The sequence below is a fragment of the Charadrius vociferus genome, unplaced genomic scaffold (genome assembly GCF_000708025.1).
Source record: "Charadrius vociferus isolate BGI_N301 unplaced genomic scaffold, ASM70802v2 scaffold461, whole genome shotgun sequence".
NCBI lineage: Eukaryota > Metazoa > Chordata > Aves > Charadriiformes > Charadriidae > Charadrius > Charadrius vociferus.
This window is the reverse complement of record NW_009647020.1, coordinates 139996-161025: the sequence shown is the minus strand read 5'-3', so window position 1 is coordinate 161025 and position 21030 is coordinate 139996. Positions and strand designations below refer to the sequence as shown.

Below are 21030 nucleotides of genomic sequence, written 5' to 3'. Positions count from 1 at the left end.
GGCAACGAAGATGATGAGGGGACTGGAGCACCTTTCTTATGAGGAAAGGCTGAGGGACTTGGGTCTCTTTAGTCTAGAGAAAAGAAGATTGAGGGGGGATCTTATTAATACATACAAATACTTAACGGGAGGATGCCAGGGGGATGGGAGCAGTCTTTTTTCAGTGGTGCCCAGTGATAGGACGAGGGGTAATGGGCATAAACTTGAACATAGGAAGTTCCATCTTAACATGAGAAGGAACTTCTTTACTTTGAGGGTAGTGGAGCACTGGCACAGGCTGCCCAGAGAGGTGGGGGGGGCTCCCCCCCCTGGGAACACCCACCCTTCCAACCCTAACAATTCTGTGAATTCTGTGAATTCTGTGAATTCTGTGAACCGGTCCATCAGCTAACGTCCAGGACTGCTGCCGCTTACGTGGCGTTGGTGACGCTTGGCTGGAGAGCAGGAATGGTGTTAGAAAACTTTCTATTTAAAACGTGCCCGTTTTTCTCTATTCTTTAGGAAATACCTGGTCAGACCAGCACAGAGAATCCCAAAACTGCCCCGGAGGTGAGTTCTGGTGGCTGGAGCTGGGAGTGGGATGGGGGCTTGCAGAGGATTCGGGCTTTCGGGGCCGTGGATGTGGAGGCAGGAGCCCGGCGTGGGCATGCAGGGGAGGGCTGGGAGGAGGTGCAGAGGACGTGGCTGGGGGGGCAGGTACGGGGCACGCGTTACGTTACGGGCGACGTGGGAGGGCGGTTTGGCTCGGTGGCCAGGTGGGCAAGTGCCGGTGCGGCTCTCGCAGGTGGCCACACACAGCCCCGGTGGACTGCACAGCCCTGAGCAGAGATCCTTCCGCGAGAGGCAGAAGTATTTCGAAATCGAGGTGAAGCAACAGCAGATGGATAAGCCTCCCAAGCGCGTCTCCTTGGTAGGAGAGGATGACCTGAAGAAAATGAAAGAGGAGGAAGGTATGTTGGAACCTGCGCAAGGCAATCTGGCCTTTCTCCATGGGAGGCATGAGAGAGCACACGCCCCAAAAATCCCGCACTTCCAAAAGCCCGTGGGCGGTTATCCATAAGACCTGGTAATAGCTTGAAGGAACTGCGTGTTACGGAGTTTTGTGGGCGCTCCACTGCTACTGTGTGGACTGTTGGACGTGCTGTGGTGGTCAGGGTTTCCTGTGGTTGGTAAGCACTTCAGTAAAATTAAAAAAAGCTACTACAAATGACGACGTTTCTTTGTAAACTGCCCCAGGCTGATAACGCAGCAACACGGGGGCTGCCCGTGGCATCCTTACGTGTTATCTGACAGCAGAGCTTTGACCGCTCAATATGCTGCTCTGGTTTTGCACGGGGCTTGCCACAGGAGGGAAAGTTACTGCTATAGTTTTTTTGATGTCGTTTCCTCCTGCTTGAGAGTTGTTTTAAAAGGTGGAGAGGAATGACGTTAAGTGGAAAAAAGGGCTTCTCCTGAAATCCTGTCCTGTTCCATAAGAAAATACAGCTGGAATTGGACTCCTGGGTTTGGGAGCTGTGACTGTTGCTTGCAAAACGTATTATAGAATTCCTTTTGTAAATTATTGGGTTTTCTTGTTTGGGTTTTTTTTTTTTCATTTTATAAACAGCTGGTCTTCTCTTTCCCATCTTCCCATCTCCATTCCTGTTCAGAGGCTGTTTGCAAATTTGTCCAGAGCATTAGAAACCTTCTCAAGCGCTACAGGCTTGGGGAGGAGTGGCTGGAAAGCCGCCTGGCAGAGAAGGACCTGGGGGTGTTGGTGGACAGCCGGCGGAATACGAGCCAGCAGTGTGCCCAGGTGGCCAAGAAGGCCACCAGCATCCTGGCCTGTGTCAGGAACAGTGTGGCCAGCAGGACTGGGGCAGTGACCGTCCCCCTGTCCTCGGCACTGGTGGGGCCCCACCTCGAGTGCTGTGTTCAGTTTTGGGCCCCTCAGGACAAGACAGACATTGAGGGGCCGGAGCGTGTCCAGAGAACGGCAGCGGAGCTGGTGAGGGGTCTGGAGCACACGTCTGGTGAGGAGCAGTGAGGGACCTGGGGGAGTTCAGCCTGGAGAAGAGGAGGCTGAGGGGAGACCTTCTCGTTCTCTCCAGCTCCCTGAAAGGAGGGGGGAGCGAGCGGGGATCGGGCTCTGCTCCCACGGAACAGGCGATGGGACAAGAGGAAATGGCCTCAAGTTACACCAGGAGAGGTTTAGGACGAATATTAGGAAAAATTTCTTCATGGAAAGGGTTGTGGAGCACTGGCAGAGGCTGCCCAGGGCAGGGGGGGAGTCGCCATCCCTGGAGGTGTTTAAAATCCAGGCAGACGTGGTGCTGAGGGACGTGGGTTAGTGGTGATTTTGGCAGTGTTGGGTTGATGGTTGGACTCGATGATCTTCAAGGTCCCTTCCAACCTAGATGATTCTATGATTTTGACTTAGTAGTTCAGGAACATGAATACATTTTAAGACGAGAGCAAGCTCATAAAGGATAGAACGGACGGTAAGAAAAAGAAATTGCAACTTGTCATTTTGGGTTTCTTCCATGCGATGTGGCCAAACGCGTCACAGGTCCAACACAAGAAGTTATCTCGGTATGTCAGACTCTTACTGGCAGCTAAAAGAGATACGTAGGAGACGCAAAGATCAAGATGCAAAGTATGGAAGGAAGAAACTGTAGCATAATGACAAGTTTCAGGCTTGCATTTCAGCTTGTTTGAGGTTTGCTAAGCAGGGTAGATGAGGACTAACATCACCTGTAATCAAGGTATCTCCGAGTACTAGTACTCCCACTCTTGCACCTCAAACAAAGTTTATCAACCCTCTGCAAGGCCTCATGTCCCTTGAGAGAGTCAACAGCACTTCCCCGTTTAGTGTCATCAGCAAATTCACCAGTGGTGCGTTCAACTCCCGCATCCGGATTGTTGATGAAAATATCGAACAAATATTTGCAAATGCGAAGACCGGATTCAACGTGTGCATGGAGATTTCGAGGGCTGCCCGCTCTGGGGATGGGGGCAGAAGAGTCTGCGCACAACTTCCAGCGTTGAGGATGAGTACACTCAGCACAACGAACTGTTGGAAGTCTGTTCTATAGAGTGTCCAGGAACGGAAGGTTAGTGAGTGAGGAAGGAGGGACTGAGGGAACGATGTAGAGTTTGTTACGTCTGAAGCATTAGTGGAATGGAGGAGAAACAAAGGCATCCATGGAGAGGGTAGGGACTTAAACCAGACAAACTTGCAGGGATGGTGAGCGTAAGGACCAGCCCAGAGGTTGCATCCTTGTGGGGGTACAGCACGTGCTTTGTGGTATAAGATGAGTGTGTCTTATTTTGGCAGCTCGAAAACTGCAGCAGAAACGTACCCTTCTGTTGGAGGAAGAGGCGGAAGAGGATGAGGTGGTAAAACAGGCGCCTGAGATGAGCACGCAGTCCAGTGTCATCATTGAAGGAGTTGAGTACAAGATTGAGAGACTAAATGGAAGGAGCAGCCAGTCTCCAGCAACTCGGTAAGACAAGACTGATCGCTCAGTGCCACCCACATGTGTCAGAGGTGTCCCAGTATCGATAACTTTCAGGGAAGAGGGCTGGGCAGTGTTTCTTCTTCAGCGTATAACTGGGCAGGTCTTTCCAGCTCTTTCCTTTCAGAAGAACAGCCCCTTCAGCTGTGCACTGGGGCATGTAGAGATGTTGACTTTTAGAGACAGCTAATTCAAGATAAGCCCTGACGATCAACCTAGGTTTGGGGTTTTTTAAGCTTTTGCTTCCTGGCTCTCCTGGACTTGTCCTCCAGGTTGCCTTGATGTGGTTTTCCTAATTCTTGGGCATAGGACTGAGGAATGAGAAAAGGCTTCTCGGAAGACTTCCGGTAAAAATAAGGTTGTACTAGAATAAAGCTGAAGCTGTCCTTATCTGACTCTCTCTTCTGAGTCTTTGGTACAGACGTTCCTCTCTTCACAAACACTTTTATTGTCAGTCTCACAGTGGCTGGAAACACTTATCCTGTCATTTTGCGTTGTCGTTTCTCTCCATTGTTTCTGTCCAGTTTCTGTTGAGGAACTTCTCACATAAAGAATGAATGCACTGAGACCTTCCACCTCCCGTGCTGACAGGGCAACTCTAAGGAAGGACAGCAGCCAAATGCAAACCAGCTTCTTGGTTTGATGTGAAGGCGTACCTGTCCCTACTGTTTTCATATTGCAGCTTGGGAGGTTAGGGAGCAGTGAGGCTGGATCCATCAGATGACTTCCAGTTGCTCGTTATTTATGCCAGAACAAAGGCGAGGCAGTGGAACAGACTGAATTTGTCTTTCTCGAAATATTTTTCGTCATGCTAGAACAGAAACTGAAATTTAATCAAAAGAAACTTGAGCGGTAAAAATAAGGGCTCAGAGTCATGATAAACTTTCTCACTGCCAACTGACCCACAGTAACTGCGTGCGTGTTCTCAACCTGTGGAAAACAGGCTTGTGGGACCTGCTTTCGTTACGGATCAAACTGAGTAGTGTCTGCGTGTGCAGGTGGTAACTGCAGCTCAGCTGATCTGAAGTTTGTGGTAATTTGGTTATGAGCATAAAGCTTCGGTGTGTCAAGCAGTTGCGCGTAGAGTGGCGGCATTGAGAATCGCCGCTCTGAGGTCACGCGGGATTCGTCCCACGCCCGGCCGTGCGTTGGCGTACAACCCGGCGGGAGGCAGCCGGGCTGCCCGTCACGTAACGGCAGCTGGGAAGAGCCAGGCTAGAACTGTGCAAGAACTTGTCAGCAAACACGATGCATTACATTTCCAGAGCCCGCGTGGGTTAGTGGATGGTTGACCTCCAAATGAAGAAAATTAGTTCTGATGGTAGAGAGCGTGAACGTTTATGAAGTCAACAAGGAAATGCTTCTGGCAATGGAGAAGGAGCTGTTGAGCAAAATCATTGAGGGTTGTGTCTTCAAACTGAGCTACCTGTTGCTTCCTGGGGCTTGGATCTGTTCCAAACCTTTCTTGGGTATGCCAGCCTGTGGCACTGTTAGCTGACATGTCTGGTTTCCTCTAGGCCCTCCGAGGTCAATGAGAACAGCAGCTCCCAAAGGAATTCACTGGAAGAGGGAATCAAGCCTGACCAGAGAACCAACTCCATGTCTGGGTAAGTGGATGAGCAACGTCCTCTGCCTGGGAGCCACCAGATGAGGGAGCAGATGGCTCCTCCTTTTTAGCAGACGTAGGGTGTAAAGGGAAGGATTTTCTGGAGAAAGGGAAACTGTGATCGGAACCAACTTCTTAAGAGAAACTCACCTCTGTTACGTGTCCTTCCGCCTCCCAAGGTGATGTCCTTGGGTGTGGTACTAAACAGTTGGTGGGGGATGTCGATCATCAGCTTTTATCCTGAAAACACTCAGATAAGAGTTGTCGTGGACCAGGCCAGCCTACCTCTCACTGTCTCTCTCTCTCTGCCCAGGTTGAGTCCGTTATATCTTGGAGCAGGGGATCCAGTGGCACCTGTGCGGACAGCCAAAGCTGAACGGCGACACCAGGAGCGATTGCGAATGCAGAGTCCTGAGCTGCTGAGTGGCCAAGAGAAGGAACTTTCTCCAGCAGAACGTCGTGCTCTGGAGGCGGAGAAGCGAGCAATGTGGAGGGCAGCACGGTGAGACAGAAGAACCCTCACTGTTCTTTTCGCTCGGCTAGTTCAGGCAAAGGGGACCCGCTGCATGGCTTTTGGATTACGTGGTATTAAAAACAGGGACTAAAAAAGCCGCCTTAAGTCAGATGTTAGGGGAGGTTAAATAGTATCTGTCCAAACAGTGCAAAGCATCCGCCGCTTGGCTGAGCTCATCTGCTTCCGACAGCTACACGGGCGAGATGACTCATATTTTAACCGTGCTTGCACAATCATGAAGACAGCGGAGTTTTATAAAAAACGTAACTTCAACACCTTTACGTGACGGTGAATGTATTCCTTCCTTCTCAGCACACAGCTTCCCACCTCCTCTGTAACACATGAAAAAGATGGTATTTATTGAAGCTGCAAGGGGACGTATGCAAAATGAAAAATGGAAAGAGCATTTCAGGTATCCAGCGTTGCTGGACTGGAAAACTTGCTGAAGCCAAGAAATAAGCAAGATGAGGGCATTCTTATCCACCCAAGCTGTTTCATCAGCTGTGAAAGAGTATTTAAATTGGTTTGGGAGAAAAAGAACTTCCTAGCTCAGAACTTAAGACTTGAAGTTAGTCCAGGTATTTACCGTGTCATATTATTCCTTTCAAAAATTAGTCAAGCTGCTCCTGTAACTAATTATAGTTTTCTTCCCATAATGTTCCTGTAGGAGGCATTCAAAGGGCAATCTGAAACAGTCTCTTTTGGGGTTTGAATGAGAGCTTTTAGAGGAACAGGGCTGCTAGCGATTCATCTTTGCCAGCCTGCTAGGTAAGACGCTAGAGGAATTACCGTGAGTTGTGACACCACTCGGCAATTCCGCTGTTTCCGCTTAGACATGGATGATAATGGTGCTCTTGTCTTCTGGGGAGGCTCTGAGGATGAAGGAATATATAGTGGAATCCTCACTGAGAGCTGGCTAATTACCTAGAGCTTTGAGGGTACAAAGCTTCCCGCTGTTAGTTGATCATGTAACAGATCTGGACTAACGTTCCTAGTATCGGGGCTTTTGCCCTTCAAGAAAAACTTTCTCGCTATGCTCCAACCCTTTGCCTTGGATGAGTCCTTTGTTCTGTCTCAGCCGGAAACTTTTTTCTGAAGCGCTGCCTTAGTTTCACTGCAGTGCCCTGTAATGTCAGAAAGCTGAACGGGTCACCGGAAAGCCTGTTGGTTGTCTGGAACCTTGAGTCGGAAGAGATTGATTTCTGTCATCTTGTAGCATGATTGTTACACCTTTGAAGCTGGTGTAACAGCTGGCCCCGCTTTGAGCAGCTTTTGGATCAGACGACCTCCAGAGGTCCCTTCCCACCGGAATTGCTCTGGGAGTCTATGCTTAGTAATGTCTCCTCCCCCGGCGCCCGCTGATGGGGATGCCCGTGTACCAGCAGTGATGAGTTGGGATGTCAACGGAGTGCTCTGGCAGGATCGGTTCCGCCCCGTGCTGTTGTTTCCTGCTCAGAATACTGCGGGATTCTCTCTGCTGCTCCGATTCACCGAACGTTCCGCTGGATTTGGCATCTTGCGCCTGTTGTAGTTGATGCTGTTCCCATGGTTTCTGCGTCACAACTTTTCAGGTGGCATCAGGTGGGACAGGGAACTGTTGGAGAGAGTCCAGCGAAGGGCAACCAAGATGACTGAGGGATTGGAGCATCTCCCGTATGAGGAGAGGCTGAGAGCGCTGGGACTCTTCAGCCTGGAGAGGAGAAGGCTGAGGGGAAGGCTGAGGGGCTGCATCAAGAAGAGTGTGGCCAGCAGGTCGAGGGAGGTCATCCTCCCCCTCTACTCTGTCCTGGTGAGACCGCATCTGGAGCACTGTGTCCAGTTTGGGGCTCCCCAGTTCAAGAAGGACAGGGAACTGCTGGAGAGGGTCCAGCAAAGGGCAACGAAGATGATGAGGGGATTGGAACATCTCTCCTATGGAGAAAGGCTGAGGGACTTGGGTCTCTTTAGTCTAGAGAAAAGAAGATTGAGGGGGGATCTTATTAATACTTACAAATACTTAATGGGAAGATGCCAGGGGGATGGAAGCAGTCTTTTTTCAGTGGCGCCCAGTGATAGGACGAGGGGTAATGGGCATAAACTTGAACATAGGAAGTTCCATCTTAACATGAGAAGGAACTTCTTTACTTTGAGGGTAGTGGAGCACTGGAACAGGCTGCCCAGAGAGGTGGTGGAGTCTCCCACTCTGGAGACATTCAAAACCCGCCTGGACGCTGTCCTGTGCAACCTGCTGTAGGTGACCCTGCTCTGGCAGGGGGTTGGACTGGATGATCTCCAGAGGTCCCTTCCAACCCTGACCATTCTGTGATTCTGTGATTCTGTGGGAGACCTTATTATGGCATACACGTATCTAAAGGGGGGGTTGGAGCAGGATGGAGCCAGACTCTTCTCGGTGGTTCCCAGTGACAGGACGAGGGGCAGTGGGCACAAGTTGGAGCAGAGGAAGTTCCGTTCCAACAGAGGGAAGAACTTCTTTACGGTTGGGGTGACAGAGCGCTGGCACAGGCTGCCCAGGGGGTGGGGGAGTCCCTTCTCCGGAGGTTTTCAAGACCCGCCTGGATGCAGTCCTGAGCGATGTGCTCTGGGCAGTCCTGCTTTAGCAGGGGGGTGGGACTGGGTGAGCTCTGGAGGTCCCTTCCAGCTCTGAAAATTCTGTGATTCTGTGATCATTTGCAAGCGGAAGTTGTGTGTTTTCACATTGAGCCAAAAACAACCCCTTTTACAAAAATACACATGGGAATTTGTGAGCAGTGCCCTCCAAACCGGCCACATTGCCCTTGGGTTATAGGGCTAGAAGCTGCGCAGGTGCTGTGGAGCCAAACGTGCGCTTACAAACCATGGCTCAGAAGAAGCCGGCTGGGACTGAGATGGCCAGTTCCAAATTCTTTCTCTGGCCTATACTTCCTTACGACGTTGGACAGATGACAGAGTCCCTCTGTGCTGCAGATGTGCAGAGAGAGGGCTGTGGTAGCGCTTCTCGGTCTCCCGGGAAGGCTACGAGCATTGGCTACGTTACAAACCGACTGTCCGCACGACGCTGTGTAAGCGCCGCAGTGTCGTCAGGAGTAGACATCTTGCACAGAGCTGCTGCTCAGTCTTTGCACCTAAAAAAAAAAACCAAAAAAACGCTCCACCGTTGTATTTGATCCAGCAAAACAGGAGTTGTCTGTCCTGAAAATCGGCGTCGCTGTGCTTGGAGAGGCAGTAGAGACTGTGGTCTGTCATCCCTTCCCAATTGGGCACGCAGGATTTTCTCTCCCGCGTGCCTCCACTCCCCATGCATATATATGACGGGGCAGGCTTTATGAGGTGGCGTCAGCTCTGGTTCCTCGTAAGCCTCCGCGTTACCGTACGCCAGGAATGCTGTACTAAAAGCTTTGTTTACGAAGGGCGTAGAAAGGAGAAACGTGACGTCGCCTGCACAAACCTTTGAAAGCAAAGTCATCACAAGGACAATGCTCGTGCCACAGAACATACGCCGCTTGCCTCAGGCTCAGCTCCCCCATGAACTTGTTGCCGTTGGAGCAGATAAAGAACTCTGAAAAACACGGCGGGAGGGGGGGAGAGGATTTTTTTAGGCGATCACATGATTTGTGCCTGAAAAATTACTGTACATCTGACTGTGCTTTTGGGTTAGCTAGGATTTTGTTGAAAATGCTTCGGGCACAGGAGAGGTTCCACGTTACGCTATCGAAGGGTTAGCCCAAACCTTCAGCCTCTTCTCTTCTGAGCTTGTTTCGTTCATGGAAAGTGAACTAGTGAAGGGAGAGCCTTTTAGCGGTAAGAATACATGACAAGGAGAAGCCGCTTGCCGCTGTCTTGCTTTTCAGTTATCAGATCCAGTGTTACTGTTTAAAAACAGTCCTGCAGATCAGGTCCTCGGCTCCACTTTCCCTCCGATACCACGGTGTAGCTTTTTATTCAGTCCTTAGAGAAGCGTCTGGCTGATTCCTTGGGTAGGGTTAAGGCCGTGCGTATTTTGGCGTTGGCGGGAATCGGTCAGTCACCATACCGCGCTTCTTTTGGTGAGACGAGGACGGGCTGTTCCCTGCTACCGCAGATCTCGCAGGATGATCTCGGTCTTCTTAGGATCCCTCTTCTGTAAGTGCTCGAGCAGCGCAGGGACACGATGGCAGCCAGGGCTCGGGTCTCATTTCCAGAGGTGCCCAGGCAGCACCGCACGTGCTGCGTGGGCGGGAGGACGTAGTGCCCTGCACGTGGTGCTGCAGCCGCACTAACCTGTGTTTTCTTTAAGTGCATGCCACTGCTTTTATTACTCTCTTTCTAATCTCCTATCTTCTGCTTCTTTCCAGTTCTCTGGTCTGTGTGCTGTCACTCGTGACCCCATCAGTTCGCACCTTCTTGGGCTTTCCTTTTTCTCCCTGTGTCGTCAGTGCTCTGCCAGGACACGTGGTGTGCCCCCGTCCCCCCCAGCACGCACCCCTGTGCTCTGCTGGGACAAACACACTGGGACCCATGCTACATAAAGTGTTGGGGGCACACACGACCGCTGGCATTCGTGCCGTAGGAAGAGTGTGACTAAGAAGGTACAGGCACGCACCGATGGGGGCAGGTGTCCAGCAAGAGCTACACGCGTCTTGGCAGTTCTCCCACCGCGCACGTGCTGATTTGCAGACGCACTCACCTCTCCGATTGCATGCGTTGCAGGGCCTGTGGCAAACAGACCTTTCATAATACGGCTTGTCCGTTTTGCTCCCCCGTTTCTCGTGGTCAGACAGAGGTGCATGCTGACGGGTGGTCACGTGTATGTGTGCCAATGTACGTGAAGAGACGGTCAAATGTGTGCACGCACACCCATGCCCTGTACTCCCTCAGTCCGCTTCGCGCATTCTTTCTAACTGCCTCCTGGGCCTGTCCCTTCGGTCTGCTGGGTGTTTCTGGTCCTCCCCTCCTCGCCCGCCAGGAGGGCAGGCTCTGGATGCTGAGGCTCTGAAGGCTAACGCTTCTGGGCACCTCATCCCAGACCTGGAGGTTCCTGCTTCTTCTGCAGCAGCTGGTGTTGGACAGGATCAGATAGAGGAGCCCGGTTTAATCAAGGCTACCCCTATATCAGACCCGTATTTCTCCTTGCCAGGGTATGTTCCTGTAACTGTTTCTTTCTTTCCCTGCGCTTGTCCGCTGCGATGTTCATCACCATCATCTCCTTTTCCTCCTCTTCCTCCTCCTCCTCTTCCTCCTCCTCCTCCTCAGATCCTCAGCTCTTGAAGACAGTATTAAACAGTACGAGCAGGATCTGGCCAGGAAGCTCTACCAGTCCCGACAGTGGGCACCTGCTCCCGGGGCCAGGCCAGCTCAGATGTCTAGTCCAATGCAGAGTCCCGCCTGGAGAACCCCTGGGTCAGGAAGCCAATCCAGGTGTGCACAGCTCCCCCCCGCCAGCTGCATGCTCCGCACTCCTCTCCGTGTCCCCGCATCCCCACGGTGCTCCCGGCTGTGGCCCGCAAGGGGCAGGGAGGAAACGGTAGTGGTCGCTGGTGTTCGTTTCCCTGAGGTCCCACGGACTGCCGGCGCTTGTCTCAGTGAGAGTGAGGGGGGACGCTGGGTCTCTTTGGTTGGAAGAAGGCAGCAGACGTTTCTGAGGGCTGAGCCCACCTTTTCTTAGCTAGTTCATAATCTCCCCATGGCCGAAGAGAGTTAAGATGCAACACACTGAGAGCGCAGAGGAGAGCAGAGCCCCGAGAACTGACCCGACTCACTTGAGCCCCCGCGGTTCCTTTCCCAGCTTGGGTTGCTCTCCCGCCCTATATGGCACCTCTGGAAAGCCCTCAGCTTCTCAGTGCGTTGGTGCTTAGCTCCGGGCTCTGTCTGTTCAACACACACCGTGTGTGTTTCAGGACGACATCAAAGCGAGCCGTTCTCTCCCGCTTCGGAAGTCTGTCTGCCCCGGGGAACGCAGGGTGCTTCACTGCGCCTTTCCGCTCTCAGCCTGGTGACTGCGGTCTGGCTGCTGGGCACAGGAGGCGGCATTCTCTCTTATCGAGAAGCAACGTCTGACGTCTTTTTCTCCCTCCCTCATCTCTGAGGCAGGATGAAATCGCTCGAACAGGATGCTCTTAAAGCCCAGATGGTTATTGCCAAGTCCAAGGAGGGGAAAAAACGCAGCACGCTGGAGCAGCTGGCAGAGTCACCTTCACCTGTTCCGACCCCATCGCCAACACCGCTGGAAGGTACTGTATAGCTGTCTCTGCCTCTGAGGGGAAAAAGGGAATGCTTCTCTAGCTTAACTTGCTTGAAAGCAGAGCTGTTAAAAGCAATTTCCTCCTTCTGCCTAGACTGGAACGTCCTTTGGGGCACAGGACATCTCTCAGCTTAGGGGATGGGGCTCATCTGTAGAAAACGTGAGAGAACACCTGAGGGATGGTTCCAGGGAACCAGAGCAGAGATCAAACCAGCTGTGACGACCTTTTAAAAAAACAGGAAAGAGGCATTTGTTTGGAGAAGGCGGTGCCTGTCCTGAGCATAGTCTTTTACCACGCTTAAATGCTGCTAAATGGAAGGGGCAGAGTCGGGGCAGCGTTGCACAGAATAGCGCCATTCACTAAATAGTGCTTTTTCTGTCATCTGTTGCAGATTGCAGTCCCAGAAACGTCACTTCACCGGGAAGGCTGGTATGATATCCTTCTGCTTGCTTTTGTTATCTCACCTGTAATCCTGGGATTTCGCGGTTCCTCAGCCTGGGTGCGGACTGCGTGTCTGGGTTGCGGGACTCCTACTTAAATACTTTAGCCAGTCTGCCTGCATGACGTACAGAATTGTGTAAGGGCGCAGTGGATGGAGCTTCGCCGTACCTGTTGCTAGAGGCATCCCCCCTTTTTTGCAGCTACGCTGTTAACATCTGTTTTCTGTTTCCCTGTTTTATTATTGCATCCTTCTCTTGGTTCTTCATCTCGGCGTTCAGAAAGCCTTTCACTTCAGAGACTTTGGCCCCTTGTTTCCTCAACAGCATAAAACTGAGAACTTCAGCTGAAATCAGCGTTTTCCCTTTTCTAAGCACTGTATAAATGTAACGGGACGTTGTTGCAGAGAACTTCCAAATGTAGTAAGACAGACAAACAGAAGAGCGGGAGCAGCTGCACAGAGAGGAGACCAGGTTTTGCCCAAGGTCACACAACACAGCCAACTCTGGGATGAAATCCTGACTGTGCTACAGCCATCAGGAATCTTGCCACGAATTTTCCCCCGAAAACAGGTTTCCTACCTGACTGGGTGTGCGTGTGCGTTTTACTGGAGCACACAGTGTTTTCTCTGCAACTTGGAACCCCTGTCCTGACACCAGAACAGCTCAAAAGACGGTGTCGCGGAGATGCCTTGTTTTCAGAGGCTGTATCCGGGCGCTCTTGGCACTAACCGAGAATGACGCTCTGCTGCTGCTTTTATCTCTGCGTAGATCGCTCAGCTTGCTGCTTGTTCTCCATCCACTTCTCTCCCCTTACTCTCTCTTCTGTGTTTCTTCTCTTTTGCTGTCCCTTCTAGTCCATGTCTGAAAAGAAGTTTGACTACCGGGAATTTGCTGCTATTCCTTCCTCCAAACCTGTTTACGAAATCCAGGTATAAACTGCATGCTGAACCACCTATTAGACTGGTTAGGGCTTGATTTGATGGAAGTGCCTGCACCTGAAGTGATGACCTTCAGAGCAGAGGTGGAATAAACCGAGGGAGTCCTCTTCAAAGGCCCCGTCGGTGTGGGAGGCAGTGACAACCAGCCCTGCTGTGTAACGGAGGGTTTATTGGAGACTTCAGTCGAGTGGAGTTGTGAAAAAGTTGGTCCAGATAGTTTTAAAATTAATGACAAAAGCGTTGCGACTATAAAGCAGCTATATGTTCACCTTCATTGATCCTCAAATATTTTTAAGTGAAAGATGAGAACTAAAAGGGAAGAAAAAAACTATAGAAATGATTGCCAACAAGTTGCAAATTGGAGCAAATGTTAACTTCAAACTAGAATGTATCCGGCATCCTGCCCAAGAAGCAGCTGTAGATGAACCGTGAAGTAATCGCACGGTAAGAGAACACCGAGTTTCGAGGGTGAGCACCGTGGCGAGGTGGTTCTCCTTCCTAAAACAACCTCACTTCATTTAAGCTGCTTTGCCATAGAATCACAGAACAGTTGAGGTTGGAAGGGACCTCTGGAGGTCATCTTGTCCAACCCCCTTGCTCAAGCAGGGCCACCTAGGACCAGTTGACAACTGTGAACTGCCTTTCTCTTACTGTTTGTGTTTGTCATTAACTGATTGCATTTGTGACAGCTGATTTGAGCAGACACTGTATGTCTGTATGAATTTTTTTTTAGGTTTTTTTGCTTAGTTTTGTATAAAGGCAGTGGACCGGATACCTGCAGTTATGTCTGTGGTGCCTATAGAGAGCTAGCGAGTACTGACGTGTTGGCCTTTAACTTGCTGTCGTGACACAAAGATCGCACGTCCAAGGTGTCATCTCCAAAGCCGGCCTGACTTCACCAGAGTTGCAGTTTGAGGATTCTCAGGCAGTTGTACATTATTTGATGTATTGATTTATTAACATAAGAAAGACATGGACCTGCTGGAGCGTGTCCAGAGGAGAGCCACCAGGATGATCCGAGGGCTGGAGCACCTCTCCGATGAGGAGAGGCTGAGAGAGCTGGGGCTGTTCAGCCTGGAGAAGAGAAGGCTCCGGGGAGACCTTATTGCGGCCTTCCAGTGCCTAAAGGGGCTCCAGGAGAGCTGGGGAGGGACTTTTTACTGGGGCATGGAGTGACAGGACGAGGGGGAATGGCTATAAACTGGAAGAGGGCGGGTTTAGATTAAACATGAGGAAGAAGTTGTTCACTGTGAGGGTGGTGAGGCACTGGGACAGGTTGCCCAGAGAGGTTGTTGAGGCCCCATCCCTGGAGGTGTTCAAGGCCAGGCTGGACGTGGGCAACCTGGGCTGGTGGGAGGTGTCCCTGCCCATGGCAGGGGGTTGGAACTCGATGGTCTTCGAGGTCCTTTCCAACCTAAACCATTCTATGATTCTATGATGCACGTTCTTGGCTGACTCCTTTTGCTGGTGGTGTTGCTCAGCCCTTGGTAGCCACTTCTCTTTTCCTCCAAGAATCCCTTCCCTGTTGGGGTGGACGCCTGTTCAGGGTCTGTACCAAGGGAGTTAGAGGACTGCCCACTCAAGTGGGCAGCTCTGGACTACCCAACTTTCCCCAAGCCTCTGCTGAGGCCACAGCACAGCACTGGGTCTTCATTCAGCCGAGAAGGTGCCTCCAACGGAGTCTACACCTACAGATCATCCGGCAGTTCCTCTGGACCTCTCTCAGCAGCACACTGATTAAGAGACTGTATTTCTTCCCGGCCATAGTCACACAACTGCGTCGCTCGCTCTGGATCGGCGCGGCGCTATTTGGCTGGGCTGTGGTCCTCAGCAACGCACACCAAAGTCGTCACAGCCGCCCCCGGCTCCACTCTCTGCTGGTCATGAAGAGCACGACTGCTTTCTTTCTAAAGCACTAAGTGGCCTGAGATCATCTCCCCCAATTTCACTGCTTGCACAAAATAGGCCAGTTTATGCGGAAACGAGGGCTTCTTGCACTCACAGCTGTGAAACTTCCCTAATGCTTTCCATGTAAGTGTATAGAGCCGCCATCCTTCATCCTACAACTAAAGAAAAATTAAGCTACTCCTCACTTTTGTTCTTGAGCTGAGCAAGAAGACCCCTAAAAGGTCGATTTGGATCAGTAGTGGCCAGAACTTTTGGACAAGTTTGGCATTATTAAACTTGCTGAATACTGAGCTCTTCGGAAACCCTATCCTTCCGTTTGTATAGCTCAGAGAAGCGTTGAGCTCAAGTGTAAGTATCGTGTACAAACCCAAAAAGAACAGTAGAAGAAACAAATGCAGCCGCTTTCGAAGTAAACAGAATACCTCGACGTGATGCTTTGACCTTTCTACCCTTGAAGGACTATATACAGCTAGATTAAATTCTCTAAATCAGCAAAATAAGTAGGGCTCGGTACATTTATGCCTGTCCCCAGAGTAGTGCTGATTTTCAAGGCACCTCAAGTTCATGACCACGATCAAAGTTGTTTTCTCACGGTGTTGTCACTCCGGTCTGATGAGCTGCAGACAGCTCTGGTTGTCAGAATGGTCTTAATTTTTTGAAGGCTTTAAAATTAGCAGGAACCGGCAGAGTTTCACGATTATCACTTAGCTGTTTCTCCAAAGCTGTCTCTGCCATTTGTTGGGATGTAACTGCTCCCTATCCCCCATCAGTTCTCTGTACGCACCTGAATATAAAGAAGACAGTTGGGGGGTTCAGCCTGGAGAAGAGAAGGTTCCACGGAGACAATAGAGCCCCTTCCAGTGCCTAAAGGGGCTCCAGGAGAGCTGGGGAGGGACTCTGCATCAGGGAGGGGAGCCATGGGACCAGGGGGAATGGTTTGACACTGAAAGAGGGGACATTTGGATCAGATATGAGGAAGAAATTCTTGGCTGTGCGGGTGGTGATCCCCTGGGGCAGGTTGCCCCAAGAAGCTGTGGCTGCCCCATCCCTGGAGGTGTTCAAGGCCAGGTTGGACGGGGCTCTGAGCAACCTGGGCTGGTGGGAGGTGGCCCTGCCCGGGGCAGGGGGTCGGACTAGATGATCTTTAAGGTCCCTTCCAACTTTAACCATTATGTGATTCTATGCTGAGAAAGTTGATTTTGCACAAGAAGCTAGGCCTGGGAACAGCAGAGATGCAGAATTAAGATCCAGGTCTCTCAAGGACACGTATCTCATGTCTTTGCTCTCCTCCCATGTTTCTACTAATTTCTGCCTTTCATGTCGCTTCCTGTCCTCTTCTCCCTCCGCACGCCATTGAGAAGGAGGAGAGCTCTGACGGGCAGACCCACACCTCACTCTGCAGTTCAGGCGATGGGCTGCTGGGCTTTAGCACAAAGGATTAACGTTGTGATGATGTGCGTTCACCGAGGGTCATGTCCCGGCTGCCGTATTACCAGCACGTTTGAGGGCAGAAGGTTCTCTGTAGTGTGTTGGACGTGGGAAATTACCTGCCACTGGGGTTACGGAGGTGGATGCTCATGTCTTCTGTTCTCTTCCAGTCACCTGATGCAGCTGATGACCTCAGATACGTAGATGACAGAAATAACTCAGGTAAGTTGACGGCCAAAGGAGTTGCCTTTGCACTACTTGCTTCCCACCACGGTTCCAGAGGGTTCCCCTGTGCCTGCTTTGTGGAATCAACCCTGAGGACTTCAACTTCTTGCTGCTTGAAGCAATGTCCTGTTTTGTCCATTCTAGAATGAAACCTCCAACCTCGCCGCGCTCAGTTTCGGGTAGGATATTTGCACTGTGCTTTAGTGATGGCTGATTTGCTGAGAATGGTGTGTGACAAGCATGCCTAGTTTTCCTCCAGTTTTGTGTTCTGGAGTAGAGAATAGTAGGAGAACACGGGTGGGAAGTTTTGGCCTCTGTCACCTGCTGCGAGTGGCTAACGTCCATGTTCAGGGTCGGCCTTCTTCCCCTTTTGCTCGAGCGAAGAATCTTGCTGCCTGCAGCAGGCGGCCGCAGGTAAATTCCTCCTGATTTAAGACTTGAGAGAGCGTTTGGGTGCTTGAGTACCCGGGTGACTCTCTGAGTCTGTGCCCGTGGATCTGTGTGTACGCTCACCTAAATACACAACAATTAAAGCTTTGGCTGTTGTGTCTCTTCAGGCTGTCCTGGCTATGGTGTGTCTCTGGCCCCGGCTAGAACAGCCAAGCTCAGACTCTCTCCCACCTCGTTCCCGGTGGCTGTAGGAGTAGTGTGGAGCTGCGCAGGACCTGCCTGCTCCTTAGTACTGCTTCTCTTTCCTTTAACAGTTGGTGCTGGTTTCTTCTGCATGTTTCGCAGCTATTTTTCCCCCCTTTATTTTACACGGGGAACAGTTTCTCTCTCAATTCTGTCTTGGCAAATCTCACTCTTTTCGGTACCATTCATGTAGACCGGTATCGTATCAGTTATCTTTCTTTCACGCTGAAGAGTCCTAATTCTTCTTTGTGGCAATCACTCCCACACCCCTCTGGACCTTTTTTATTTCATCTCTGCCCTTTGTAAGGTAGAGAAGGAGAACGGGGCTGCATGTAGTATTGCAAAAGTAGGTATATGCTGAGTTTATGCAGGGGCAGAAGGTGTTCCGTATGTTCTCCCATCTTTTCTGATGCCGAATCCTCAAAAGTGAAACGGAATTGCGGAGAAGTGCTAGTGGTTTCAGAAAGCTCCCCCTAATGACTAGAGAATCATAATCTCATTTAAGGATGTTAAATGAAGGATGTTAAGCATTTTATATACAATCGGAATTACATTACTTCTGTTGAGCTTAAATATCATTCAATAGCGTAAAAATAAACTTACTTGCGTCAGCAGGAGGTTCTGGCTAGTCCGATACTGTGTCTGATGTGAGCCACTGGGAATGCCAAGAAAAGAGCATAAAAGAAGAAAAACATGAAGTGATTCCTTCCAGCGTACGACTCCAGACTACAACAATCTGTGGTTTCGCACTTTTTAAGCCAGAGACCTTAAATTTCAGAGTTGTTTACTTCTTTCTTGAATCTATTCACATTTGCAGTCAATTGCACCTTCCGCCTCATTGCCCGGACAACTCTGTAAAATCCCGATACCCTTTTTTGTAGTTGAGTTTCATTTGACTGCCCCGATACACAGCTTGGTATCGTCAGCACTCTCTCTCAATACAGTCTTCGTCGCTTCTCCTCCTCCTCATTAGTTACCAAGTACTGACCCTAACACAGACAGCTGCGCGGGGCTGTGGTACGGTAATAACTTCCTGCACTTTTTCTGTGTTTTAACTACTTATTTACCTACTAAAGGATGCGCCCTATGCCACGGCAGCTTGGTTTTGTTAAGAGCTTTGGCCGAGGAACAATCAAAAGGGTTTTTTACCAGCTCGGCATGCTGTGTTGAGATCACTTGACTTGCACGTTTGATGGCTCCTTTGGCAAATTCCAGTCTAAGAGGGTCGAAAAGGAACAAATTCCCTCTAAGCCACGTTGATTTCCTCCCCCACCCCCCCTCTGGGTTCTCATCTGCATGTGCCCATTTTTACACCTCTTTTGCCTTGTTTGGAAGTCAGCCGTTGCTTACCAGTCCCAGTATCCTTCCGAGATGTCAGATTCGTCGCCTACGTGCGTTTGGTTCCGAGGTCTTTTCAAACAACGGGTTAATGCCACGGTTGATAGTTCAGGAAGGATTCTGAGTTATAACGACCGCTCGTACTTGGGAACTGTAACAAGGAGGATTTTGTATCTTGGAGCCCGGCTCTAGAGCAGAGGGCAGAGACCACTGCGTGCAGCTCAGCAGGTTGTGCGCCTTTGATCTGATACATCAGATCTCAGATATATAGAACATCTTGGAGCATCTCCCGTATGAGGAGAGGCTGAGAGCGCTGGGACTCTTCAGCCTGGAGAGGAGAAGGCTGAGGGGAGACCTTATTATGGCATACACGTATCTAAAGGGGGGTTGGAGGAGGATGGAGCCAGACCCTTCTCGGTGGTTCCCAGTGACAGGACGAGGGGCAGTGGGCACAAGTTGGAGCAGAGGAAGTTCCGTTCCAACAGAGGGAAGAACTTCTTTACGGTTGGGGTGACAGAGCGCTGGCACAGGCTGCCCAGGGGGTGGGGGAGTCCCTTCTCCGGAGGTTTTCAAGACCCGCCTGGATGCAGTCCTGAGCGATGTGCTCTGGGCAGTCCTGCTTTAGCAGGGGGGTGGGACTGGGTGAGCTCTGGAGGTCCCTTCCAGCTCTGAAAATTCTGTGATTCTGTGATATCTTCATAGATTTCTGTATTTGAGGTTCTCTGCTACGTTCAAAGACTTGAGAGGCCTCCCAAGAGCCAGTTTGCACTCGAAGGGAAAAATCTGTGGGTTTGTGGAACTTTTTCCTTTTTACACAAGTATCTCGCAGCACTTGCTCAAGCCAAATTACGGCAAAGGGCAAGCCAAATTACGGCAAAGGGCAGACGTTCCAGGTGTATGTCAAAGCACATCAGATAAACTCTACCAGTTCCCCTCAGGAGGGTGAGGAGCCGCTCTAAGAGCAGCGTACTTTAGATGCAGAACACATCCCCAAAGGTGTGAGACCAAGTTAACCGAGAGTCTGCCCTACCAGAGTATCTTTTCTGGCGAGTTCCTTTGGTGAGGGACCCAAGTCACAGCCTAAATTTACAGAAATGACTCAGTTGCGTAGCTTCGACGTTAGGCAAGGCCAAAATGCTCACCTCTCTCGTTAGCTACAGCACACCGCGCTGGCGGTCACACTGCTCTTCAGCGCGTGCGGCGCTGTTGAAACTAGCGAGATGCTTGGAGCAGCAGCATACGCCGGAGTCCCTTCCGTACACTTGATTTCACAGAATCACAGAATCACAGAATGGTCAGGGTTGGAAGGGACCTCTGGAGATCATCTAGTCCAACCCCCTTGCCAGAGCAGGGTCACCTACAGCAGGTTGCAGATTTATCCTGAGGCTTGCCGCTTCCAAGAATTTTCAGTGAATCGCGGGTGTAAGGGGCACGTGTCTTCTCACGCCTGGGAGAAGTTCCTGCCCAGAACCCCGAGCAGTCGGTAAAGGAGCTACAGATCACCTACAAGTTCTGGGCACGGGATTACTGTAAATCACCGAGGCTTCAGTGCTGTCTCCAATTCAGTGCCTGGGCACTGAATGTCTTATGTCTACGTTAACTCTATCATCCGCTATATAGTTAATCTAGAATTTTCTCTTAAAACCGTAACTTTCCTTGTCTGCACAGTTCCCCAGGAGCAGGATGGGCAGCCAGAGGAAGAGGAGATGTTAGTAACACGTGAGTCATCAACACCTACGTCGTCGGCGCTTGAAGAAATGGCCCTGTACAGCAGCAAACGCAAACTTCGACACAGCCGGCGCAGTTTGGAGACTGCTGTCCCTACGTAGAAGGTCTGACGCGCCTGGGCGATGGAGTAGCCCAGCACAGGGCTGTTGAGCTTCTGTGCTCCAGGGACAGCACTGGACTGCCCACACTGCTGCCTCCTGGGCTCCGGATGGGAACTGAGCGCCCCGGGGAGCATTGTGGTCAACTAACTTCCTTTAAGGCTGTGAACCGCCCTCTTTTCTCACCCGATAATGCACTGGGGCACGTCCTAAACAAAACGGGACAACACTAGACTTCTTGACGGCAAATTGAGAGGAGGTGTGGGTAGGACAGTGGGCAGCTGCAGCTTCTTAGCCTGTAAATATTGTGTGTGGGGGAAGGGTAGGACAGGGAGAACGTGTGAGTGTTAGAGTGCGTTGGGCTCCAGCTGTTATTTCCTCAACTTGGATTTTTTTAGTGGTTAATATGGGAGCTTCTACTCTGGTATGAATTATAAGGAAGGCCCAGCCTGCCTTTGCTCCTGTTTAATTTCCAGTCTT

General features: G+C 50.8%; 1 protein-coding gene across 1 annotated transcript in view; it reads left to right on the top strand.

Moving 5' to 3' along the window:
• Nucleotides 1-20553, top strand: part of SCRIB (scribbled planar cell polarity protein) — a 99740-nt gene extending 79187 nt beyond the window's left edge. Inside the window, exons 38-46 of the mRNA XM_009895485.1 lie at nt 502-696; nt 785-950; nt 3317-3485; nt 5015-5104; nt 5417-5605; nt 11663-11802; nt 12206-12243; nt 16699-16750; nt 20426-20553. Coding sequence (XP_009893787.1) covers nt 502-696; nt 785-950; nt 3317-3485; nt 5015-5104; nt 5417-5605; nt 11663-11802; nt 12206-12243; nt 16699-16750; nt 20426-20553 — 1167 coding nt within the window. The remainder of the gene's footprint in view (nt 1-501; nt 697-784; nt 951-3316; nt 3486-5014; nt 5105-5416; nt 5606-11662; nt 11803-12205; nt 12244-16698; nt 16751-20425) is intronic.
• The last annotated feature ends 477 nt before the right edge of the window (nt 20554-21030 follow it).